The sequence below is a fragment of the Boleophthalmus pectinirostris genome, unplaced genomic scaffold, assembly GCF_026225935.1.
Source record: "Boleophthalmus pectinirostris isolate CB_2022bp ecotype Guang Dong unplaced genomic scaffold, ASM2622593v1 HiC_scaffold_11, whole genome shotgun sequence".
Classification (NCBI taxonomy): Eukaryota; Metazoa; Chordata; class Actinopteri; order Gobiiformes; family Gobiidae; genus Boleophthalmus; species Boleophthalmus pectinirostris.
The window spans coordinates 120,574-132,005 of record NW_026570994.1 but is presented as its reverse complement, the minus strand read 5'-3'; the positions used below and the strand labels follow the sequence as shown (position 1 = coordinate 132,005).

The 11,432-nt window shown below is 40.9% G+C and overlaps 1 protein-coding gene across 1 annotated transcript; it reads left to right on the top strand.

Moving 5' to 3' along the window:
* The first annotated feature begins 562 nt into the window (after positions 1-562).
* Positions 563-10,234, top strand: LOC110175614 (cytochrome P450 20A1). The gene is made up of 13 exons (XM_055165799.1): positions 563-771; positions 899-948; positions 1,263-1,429; positions 2,083-2,222; positions 2,703-2,870; positions 3,260-3,338; positions 3,429-3,541; positions 4,068-4,122; positions 7,871-7,991; positions 8,755-8,866; positions 8,963-9,027; positions 9,675-9,764; positions 9,890-10,234. Exons 1-13 carry the CDS (start codon positions 700-702, stop codon positions 10,038-10,040), a joined length of 1,383 nt encoding a protein of 460 aa, XP_055021774.1. The 5' UTR covers positions 563-699; the 3' UTR covers positions 10,041-10,234.
* The last annotated feature ends 1,198 nt before the right edge of the window (positions 10,235-11,432 follow it).

Genomic DNA, 11,432 nt, shown 5'->3' with positions numbered 1-11,432 from the left:
GCTAAAATAGAAGCTAGGGATATGTTTATCTAATGTAGGGTGATCGGATGTCCCTATTTACCCGTGACAGTCCCAGTTTTGAGCCCTGTGTCCCATGTCCCAGTAGATTCATCCAAAACCACTGATTTGTCCCAGTTTTATATAAGAAATGTCCCAGGTGTCTCTATTGTTGACCAATTTGATCCCTGCCTTCAGTAAGGAGAGGCATACATTGTAATTTGTTTAGGTAAAATACAGAAAAGCTGCTTAAAAATGACCAATACACAAAGAAAATGTGACTACTGACTCACATTAGTGCCGAGTGTAGAACAGTTTTCCTTAATTACGCGCTCATTTCACAGTTTTATTAACAGCCAAACCAAACCAGGGATGTCCCATTTTTTAAAATTATAACATTTTGTATAGTTATTTCTTTATCTGACATGCATTTAAAAGGTAAAGTTTTCATACTGTGGATAAATGTTATCAATAATAAATAGCCCTAATTACAAGTAAAAAAAAAAAAAAAAACACATCCCACATTTAGGGTCTGGGTTGGATTGCTTTGGTCTGGCCGCAGCAGGAGCCTTTCCAGTGGCTGGCCGATCACATGGATGTGTGTCTTTTCTGTTGACGTGGTCTCAGGGTAACACTTGTGAGCAGAAGTGCACTTTTCATGAAGGAAAGTGGGCGCAAGTGCTCCAGGATTTGCGCACGGACATGTTGGACTTCGCCATTTTCGCTGTGACCTTTGTCATCATCCTGGTCGGCGCAGTTCTCTATTTGTACCCGGTAAGAGGCGAGAGCTGTAGCTTTCCTGTGCGTCTCACCGAGGCTCCCACATTGTCTGCACGAAAGTGTGACAGACAGACTGATCACTTTTATTAGAAGTGTATTGTAAAGAGTATGTGTGTTTCAGTCTTCCAGAAGAGCCTCGGGCATCCCAGGACTCAACCCCACAGATGAAAAGTATGTAGCCTACCATAGACTGTATCTATGAGCCTATCAGGCTCAGTGTCCTAAGACAAACAATACAGTTACTTTAATCCTACATCATTTTGGATTGTCTCTGACCACCCCTCTTTCTCTAGCCCTCTGTTTTTCTTCCCTCTCTTTCTGACCCACTTCCTCTGCCCATCTCCCTGACCATTTCTGGCCCCTCATCTCATCTTTGTCCCACTGTCTCTCTGCCCTATACCTTTCTCACCCTCTGTCTTTCTGGCCTTTTGTCTCTGCCCCGCACATACAGTATCTTTCTAACCCTTTGACCTTTGCCCCATCAGAGATGGTAACCTGCAGGACATTGTGAACAGAGGCAATCTCCATGAGTTCCTCCTGGGCCTTCATGAAGAGTATGGGGCGGTGGCGTCCTTCTGGTTCGGCAGGAGACCTGTGGTCAGCCTGGGCTCAGTGCAGCAGCTACGGCAACACATCAACCCTAACCACTCCAGTGAGATTAAAATTTAGTTTTTTGAATAAAATGTATTTATTATTATTGTTTTAATCAAGATTTCGTCAAACAATTATTTACAGTTTTAGTTATCTAAATCCATTAATCAAGTATATCTTAGTATAGCTTATCTTACATGTGTTTTTGTACTTAAAAATGCTTTTAATACACGCATTCTTACTCGCCTCTCCACAGATCTGTACTGCATTTACTTGCTTGTCTCCATGGAAATGTATATGTTCAGTGCTAAACTGTGGAACATTCTAGGGAAAACAAAACATCTCAGTAAACTAGACACAAACAGGTGGTGAGCCCTTCACTAGAAAAATTACATAATGTATCTTTAGCTATATTGCATTTGTTCAAAGGGCCATGCACAGATGTGTTCCTTGGACATTTATGGTATTTTATTATTCAACAAACTATTAGTACGTTTAGGCAACAAAAATATCTACGTTTAGTCATAGTTTTAGTTTATGAACATTGGAAGCTATTTCGGTCAGAGTTTCATTCATTAGGGGTATTTTTATTTAGTTTTAGTCAAGAAAAAATATGACAATGACTGACAATGAGCTGACAAAATGAACAGTTCTGTAAATTTGAAGTGGTCTATACTGCCCCCTACATGAGCCGATGAGTTGTGTTTGTCTCAGCGGACTCCTTTGAGACCATGCTCAAGTCCTTGCTGGGGTACCGCTCTGGGACTGGAGCCACGGAGATCGTCATGAGGAAGAAGGTGTACGAGAATGCCATCGACAACACCCTAAAACACAACTTCTCACTGGTCCTGAAGGTAAAACACTGCCTGTTTCTTTGCATAAGCAGGCTGTGCAAATGCATATAGCAGCATTCCACCCAACAGCCATAAACAACCACAACAAAAATAGTCCAGGTTGCACAATTACTTGTTTATTAGTTGTTTATATTTAGTCTCACATATAATAGATCTGGGTAGGGTTTAAAATATGCATTGTGAACTGAATATTGGTTTGAAAATTAATTTAATCACATTAGAATAATCAAGCATTTTCCAACATGTTATTTAAAAGTAATTTCTCTAAAAAAGTTAACTTATTTTACAGCATTGTTTGTTTTTCTGATGTTTTTTTGATTGTACATTCAGTGATGAACTGTGATGTTTCAGATTTTAGCAAATGAAGCTGCCCGGAAGTATACTGGGCACCCGCTCAAGTCTAGAAAAAGCACTGAAAAGATGCCCAGTCAGTTCTTTTAATCCCCCAGCCCCTGACCTTTGCTGTGTTTTTGCCCTAAGTTGGTGGATGAGTTGGTGTCTAAGTGGAACTGTGTGCCCGCGGAGCAGCACACCCCGCTCTGTGCCCACCTCCTGGGACTGGCACTGAAGAGCGTCACTCAGCTGGGCCTGGGCGAGCGTTTCCAAGACGACGCACAGGTCATCTCCTTCAGACGAGGCCATGATGTGGTACAGTAACCCTATAGTGATGGCTCGTTGTAACTGAACACATGCAAATACAGCTTTTGGTCCACGAAGACATAACAACGAAGACATCAACGAATGTACTCGAACCATAACTATAATTAGCTTACTTTTACATTCAGTGCATGTGTGTTTAAAGTGTTGCCCTGTATTAGAGGTGTTGTTAGTCCTGACAAAATTTGCATTTGCACCCATCACCTATCCCTGCCCATGGCTCTGTATTTGTGCTTTAAAAAAAAATCATATGGTGGAAGACAATCGGCCTGTTCCTATTATTAAGTAATTTTAGATGCTGTTTAAAATGACCAAAATGTTAAATAATAATAATCTATCTTTATGACAAAATATGATGCAATTCTCTTGAACAATTTCAGATCTGGTCTGAAATTGGGAAGGGCTACCTGGATGGGTCCCTGGAGAAGAGCTCTAGCAGAAAGGCCCAGTATGAGAAAGGTGAGTCAAAGTCATCTACAATCAATCTATCTCCATATTTCCAAGAAGATATACATCCTACCAGTTTGTTCACTGTCTGTTGTCCTCTAGCTCTGTCAGAGATGGAGGCTCTGCTGATGTCTGTGGTGAAGGAGAGACGAGCCCAGAGGAGACACACTGCGTTTGTGGACACTCTGCTCCAGTCCAACATGTCCGAGGCACAGGTCAGAAGAAGCACCTGTCATGATAAGAAATTTTAAACTGTGATGTATTGCTGAAGAAATATAAACAATATTTTTGAAACTCATTTATGCCACTGATGCAATAACCCAAGAGCAGGTTTACACAGATACCACAAAAATGATTCTAAATCTAGAATATTGTTATAAAATCATGAGCTGCAATAAATAAATAGCAGAATGAAACACTTAGTTTGCATCTGCAGTGAGTCATAAAAGTTTTCTTTACAGCATAAATCTTATCATATTGCTAAAAAATAACCAATATTCCCCAGTAGTGGATAGAAAATGTACACATGATAAATATTTACCAGTACCCCAAAAATTTTGTTCTTTGATATATTGAACAACAAGTCGATATAGTCATTATTGTGACAGGCCTACACGCCAATAATTCAACTTATGTAAGTTAGACTTAACCCACAAATGCCATATATAGGCAATTGTTTACTGTAAATGATAAATATGATATAAATAATAATATAATATTACTTTACTTCTACATCTTTAGATTATGGAGGACTGCATGGTCTTCACTCTCGCAGGCTGTGTGATTACAGCCAACTGTAAGTCCTTCTCTCATGTCATCCACTTTGGTGTACAATTTTTCATCTGAATACTTTGTGTGTGTATATATGAATATATGTATATGTGTGTATGTATGTATGTATGTATGTATGTATACAAAAAGTTTTTCACCCCTTCCACGGTGGTTGGTCTCTCACCCTCATTCAGGTCAGGTCCTCTACCAGAGGCCTGGGAGCTTGAGAGTTCTGCGCAGTATCTTTGCTGTTCCCAGTACTGCACTTTTCTGGACTGAGATGTCCCTTGTTTTTCCCGGTATCTGTTGTAGCCACTCTCAGTTTGGGGGTTACAGCCCCGAGTGCTCCAGTCACCACAGGCGCCTTTACTTTCCAGGCTCTCTCCAGCCCCTGGTATTTCTCTAGTTTCTCGTGTTCCTTTTTCCTGATATTACCATCTCTTGGTATTGCGATGTCCACCACCACGGCTCTGCTCTGTTTCTTATCCACCACCCTCCTCTCAGTCTGTATCTGGAAGTCCCACAGGATCGGTCATTCTCCACAACCTTTGGAGGTGTTTCCCACCTTGATCCTGGGGTCTCCAGCCCGTACTCTGCACAGATGTATACCCGCCACTTGGTTATGTCACTCCATGTATGCTTTCCCTGCCAGCACACCTGCAGTTATGTGCTGGACTGTCTCAGGAGCCTCTTTGCACAGTCTACACCGTGGGTCTTGTCTGGTGGATCAGGGCAGCCAGGATCAGTGCCTCTGTGTGTCCTTCAGACCAGCCCTCTCAAGTAGATTTCTTGATATCAGCCACTTCAGTTATGTTCCGGTGGTACACCCCATGTAGGAGCTTGGATGTTTCATCCTGGACAGTGGTTCCCACACTCACTAGTCCTCCTTCCAGCTTGCGTACAGTCTCGGGTTGCTGGTCAGGAGCTTTTGTGTCTTAACATCTGTGGTGTGTATCTCCTCCTTTGGCTAGCTTACAATTCCTGCAGGTTGATTGCCTGTGCCTTGCTCTTGCCATGAGCTGGCTTCTTAGGACTTGCCTCACTCTTTGCAAGTATTTGGCTGTAGCCGCTTGTGGTACTTGTAATTGTCCTCAACATCTGCTATTGTTCCCTCTGGAAGTGCAACCCCCTCTGTGTGGACTACCTTCCCTCTCTTTGTCACCATCCTGCTACATTTCTCAAGCCCGAATGGGATGTCAATGTCACATTTGATGGACACTTGACAAGTGGCTTCCCATTGGCTTCAAGGGTGGTTTTCCACAACTGCATCAAGCTTGAAATGAAGGCCCTTAGAGTCCTGTTGATATTGTACAGCTCCAAGCATTCAGTGATCCATGTGTGTGGCATTGAGTCCTAGGCTTTCTTGTAATCAATCCAGGCGGGTTCTGCAGTCACAGGCAGCCAACCAGGAGTTGGTGCTTGGCTCCCCTGGTGTTTTTGCCACTGTGCTGCACTCATGTATTGATCCATGTGCCCACTTATCTTAGCCACAATGATGCCTGACATGAGCTTCCATGTTGTGGAGAGACAAGTTATTGGCCAATAGTTGGATGGGACTGCACCCTTTGAGGGATCCTTCAGGATCAGGATCGTACACCCTTGAGTTAGCCAGCCTTAGCAGCTGGTTCATTTGCGCTCGTGGAGAGCAGTGAGCTTCTTTAGCCAGTTTGCATGAATCATGTCATGGCCTGGTGTGGTCCAGTTTTTCATTTGTCAGTTTGTCTGCCACTGATGTCTGATGGTGACTGGATTCTGTTCAGGGAGGTTGCTGTTGTCTGTCGTCTTCTCTCCAGCCATCCACCAGCCACTGTGCATCGGTGTTATGTGATGCCTCCCTCTCCTCATCATTGTGCAGTAGCATATGCTATATGCTGCTGCAGCTGCTATACAGTCCCTGACAAAAGTCTTGTCGCTTATCCATTTTGTAGAAACAAAAGCTTATAACTTGACTTTAAATTAAACGATTGGTTTTAGAAATGCCTCATATGAAAGCTAAAACCCTCCCAAATTATGCTCAATAAACTAAAATAAATTTGCTTCACTGAAAAAAGATTGATCATTTAATGAACACAGAAAGGTCAGATTTTGGCAAGACAAAAGTTTTGTCGCCTACAGAAAATTTAACAAATAATTTACTTCAAAGACAAAAATATGTTGCATAACGTCAGTGAATTAAGTAGTGGTGCTGTGAGATCCATATTTAATATCTTGTATGACTTCCATGAGCTTCAAGGACTACATCCATGCGGTTCCACAATGATTCATACAATTTGTTGATGAAGTCATCAGGAATAGCAAAGAAAGCAGTCTTACATGCCTCCCAGAGTTCATCAAGATTCTTTGGTTTGGCCTTCCATGCTTCCTCTTTCATTCTACCCCAGACATGCTCAATGATGTTCATGTCTGGTGACTGGGCTGGCCAGTCCTGGAGCACCTTGATCTTCTTCGCCTTGAGAAACTTTGATGTCGAGATAGAATTATGCGATGGAGCACCATCCTGCTGCAAAATTTGACCCCTTTTATGGTTGGGAATGTAAGAGGTAGCTAATATGTCTTGATATTTTAGGTTATTGATATTGCCTTCCACCCTGCAAATGTCTCGCACACCCCCATACTGGATGGAACCCCAGGCCATGATTTTTCTGCCAACAAACTTAACTGTTTTCTGGGTGAATCTTGGATCCATGCAGGCTCCAGTAGGTCTCCTGCAATATTTGCGGCGGCTGTGATGTAATTCAACCGAGGATTCATCTGAGAAATCCACCTTCTGCCACTTTTCCAGTGTCCATCCTTTTAGCAGGCTGTGGGCCTTGGCAAGTGCCACACGGTTTTTTATTGTCTTTTGTTTAGTGCTGGTTTCTGTGCACTGATTCGACCATGGAGGCCATTTCGAGACAGAATTCTACAAACTGTTGTGATTGACACAGGGACTTGAGGTGACCAGGCCTGGTGGAGTCTGCTGCAGTGGAAAAGGGGCTGGCCGTGGATTTTCGAATCAACAAACGGTCCTCCAGAGCAGTTGTCTTGTGGGGTCTGCCGGACCTGGGCTTGTCAAAAACATCTCCAGTCATTTCAGATCTTTTTCTTATTCTTTGTACTTGACGCTGAGACACATTGAAGGTGTCACCACCACAGCAGTGGATCTGGTCTTCAGCCTCTTGATAATTAATGCTTTGGTCTCAGGGTGGATCTTAGGCATGTTGTCAGAGGTCAAGTTGCAGTTGATGTGAAGGTCTGGTGTGCTGGGCTTCTTTTTATACACACCCACTAACTGATTGATCAGTAACTGACCACAGGAGAGGCTGTAATCTAGGATTGGGTGCATCATATGACAAGGCGACAAGACTTTTGTCTTGCCAAAATCTGACCTTTCTGTGTTCATTAAATGATCAATCTTTTTTCAGTGAAGCAAATTTATTTTAGTTTATTGAGCATAATTTGGGAGGGTTTTAGCTTTCATATGAGGCATTTCTAAAACCAATCGTTTAATTTAAAGTCAAGTTATAAGCTTTTGTTTCTACAAAATGGATAAGCGACAAGACTTTTGTCAGGGACTGTATATGTATGTATGTATGTATATGTATATGTATGTATGTATGTATGTATGTATGTATATGTATGTATGAATGTATGTATATATGTATATATATGTATGTATGTATATATATATATATATATATATACATACACATATACATACATATACATACACACACATATGTGTGTGTATGTAAATATTATATGTGTATTTCATTCATTCATTCTCTTTGCAGTGTGTATCTGGGCTCTTCGTTTCTTGTCAGCATCAGAGGAGGTGCAGGAAAAGCTGTACCAGGAGATTCAGGATGTGTTAGGATCAGAACCCATCACACTGGAGAACGTCCCCCAGCTAAGGTGAGGTTTGAACAACAACTTTCATTATTTGAAGAGCATTAATTCACCTTACCTCACATATGCACTGTTTGTATGAAAATGTGGGCTACACAGTGAGAAAAATCATGATATTCTATGTGGAGTAACATTTTGTGTTTCTTATTATTATCTTAGTATTCTAGTATTGCCATGATACCAATCGCTGTACCATGGTTACTTTATTAAATACAATTGAATGTAAAATGTAAAAAAGCTGTTTCCATACTGGTCATGTCTTCTAGTTCTGATTTTGATTAAGATAATTCTAAAACTATTCAGTCCAACTGTGTCCTATATGCCATTTTGTCAGTATCGATACCTAGTCAAATACGTTTAAAGTTTTGATCTTAATTTTAGTATGAATTAGTTTACAAGTTCTTAGGTTTAAAACCACAGTACGTATTCTATTAAACAAAACATGTTCATTCATTTCATTACTTTAATTTCATTCAATTCATTACTATTTTTTTTTTTTCAAACAATTTTCAAAGCACATTTTCTTATTGAATTGTAAGGGTCTGTCAGGGGAAAGACTTTACTTTGAATGCTTTGTTTAGTTTCTTGCTATATGAGTACTGCTTTAGCTAACATGGACACAACAACACTTCAGCACATTAGTATACCATCTCAATAAAAAATTACCTCAGCTGTGTTTGTTATGATACACTATACAAAGCTGTCACCCGCTCCTCTGCTGCAGTAATGGTTCAATCCCCATTCTCGTTTTGCATTGTGCCTTGAATAGATACTGCCAGCAGGTCCTCCATGAGACAGTCAGGACGGCCATGTTGACCCCTGTGGCTGCCCGACTCCAGGAAGTAGAGGGTAAAGTGGATCAGCATGTCATCCCCAAAGAGGTATCAGGTTTTCTATCCCCTCTTTTATTTAAGGATCTATGAAAACATGAGATTCTATTGTAAATGTGTGTTGCGTTACATCTTGATGTTGTTCAGACACTGGTCATCTATGCGTTAGGAGTGGTCATGCAGGATCCGGACACATGGAACAGCCCATACAGGTAAAAACAGTACTCTGCATCTGATATCATACAATATTAGATGAGGGGACAATGAGCTGTAGGTATTCCTTGCAACAGTAATTTCATTTACACTACTCCAGTGGCAAAGAATATTACACTTAGATCGTGTGTACCAAAAAATTCCCTCTGATTCGTATATTTTAATAGATGGCCAAAATATTTAAAAAAATAAAAACGGGTATTTTAGTACAGTGAAAAAATACAGTTTCTTTCTATGAGCAGGCTTGCACTTCCACAAACCTGACTCTTATTTGGCCTGTAGGAGTGGCTCCTCCTGCTTGTCTCCATGGAAATGTTGTTCTTTTGATTATAATCTTCCACAGTATGGCATAAAACATTTCTACCTACAAAAGTACAGTTTCAACTTCCTCTTTACATGAAATATGGTGATGCACCACCTCCAGAAATGTACATACTTGTTGCTTTAAGCTCCTAACTATGAAATACACCCAGGTTGACGTGACCACTAAAAATATGTACTTTGAATTGTAGTGTTATAAGTTTATGGCAAGTGTAGACTAGAGCTTGAAAAGTTAGATTTGCATTTATAGTTGCTACCTTTGAAATTAGAACTTGTTGCACATTGTATATTACAAACTACTAAATGGAGTTTTTCTTTGTTAAAGGTTTAATCCAGATCGGTTTGAGGAAGAGTCAGCCAGAAAAACCTTCAGTCTGCTGGGATTCTCAGGGAGTCGGACGTGCCCTGAGCTCAGGTAACTTTACACTATTGATGTGACGTGCTTTACTATAATATACACACTGAACAAATTAGTCTATATTGTCCAAAGGAGAAAAAAAGTAGTTTGAATTGAATTTTTCCTTTTTTACTTTTCTCCAGGTTTGCATACACAATAGCCAGTGTGCTGCTTTGTTCTGTGGTTCGTCGACTCCGGCTCAGTGCTATCGAGGGCCAGGTGATGGAGGTGCGCTCAGAGCTTGTGTCCACACCCAAAGATGAGACATGGTTGACGGTCAGCAGCAGGACCTGAACACCACCTGGACCTCTGTGCCTTTGTGCCTATGAGCAATATCATCCCACATAGTTAATCAGTATTGATTTTAAATTGGTTTTAAAATCAGTGAGCCAAAGAACTTGTGAATCCTCTTTTAAGGTATATTCTCAACGTTTTATTGTTAGTCGACAATTCTTTTTGTATATTTTCAATAAAGTAATAGTTATTTATTTTTGGTGGTCTGTATGTTCATTAGTACACTGGTCCCTCTCCCAAACCATTTTGACATGGGATGAGGGTAACGTGCACAACTTAACACCATTCCCACAGCAATTAACAATTCTAAACATTATATAATTTAATATATCTTTAATGAATAATTATCTTTAAATGGCCTCAACATTTTGCTTATGGACAGGTTTCTGCTTCCTGTTCATAGGGTTATTCATATATATTTTAAACAATATACAGTGTTAGTCTTTTTTCTTTTTTTTTTTTAAATCACTCTGAAACTCTGAAATACATAAATATGTCCAGAGGTATTCCATAAAATTGCAGTTGCAACATTTTTGTTTTGTTTTTAATAGGATTGTAATGGAATGGTGTATTTACCTGTGGTGATGTGTGGTTGTGAGTGTGTGTTGTGGTCTGGTATGTGGTATGTACTGTGTTATGCTCTATGGGCAGTGTTGTGCATGAACGAGTTCAAAAGAACGCGTTCATTGAACACGTTCATTTTTCAGTGAACTTTGAACTAAACGCAACACTTTTGTAAATCAAGAACTTGAACGTGAATTTGTTCAAATTATGTGTGATGAACGACGTACGTCGTTCATCATTAGTTCATCATTAACTGTTGGGGTTCAGTTAAACGTCGGAATTTGACGAGTGACGATCTGCTCGCACTTCACCTCGTGAAACCACAGCCGCGTGTCAACGCGAAGGCGACTCCCCCGGCAGCTTTAACGGAATGTACGGGCTCTTGTGTCTCTCAATGGGAAGTCAATCAAACTTGACTGGGCGCGTTTAGCTGCTTGTATTTACCTTCTGTACAGGCTGACCACGGCAAACGCAAGGATTTCAAAATTGAATTTCAAAGCACTAATTAACAGTCTATGTGGATCTGGGCTCTTTCACATGATACACAACTGCCCAGGGAGCACAATGTGCTGATTAGAGGTGAGATCGGGCCTAAAAAATCCAGCCCGACCCGACCCGGCCCGAGCCCGACCTATTAACTTGATTTGCAGGCCCGAGCCCGAAGCAAACCCGAAATGTCATATTTTATTTGTGAGGAGCAGTGCTCAGCGTCGAGGTGCCAGTCTTTTTGCTCTCTTATGAAAGCAAAGCGCCACATTGACGACATTCAGCGAAGCCAACGCAAGTTTCTGTAGCATTTTCAACAATCAATTTGAAGCTTTTCCACAC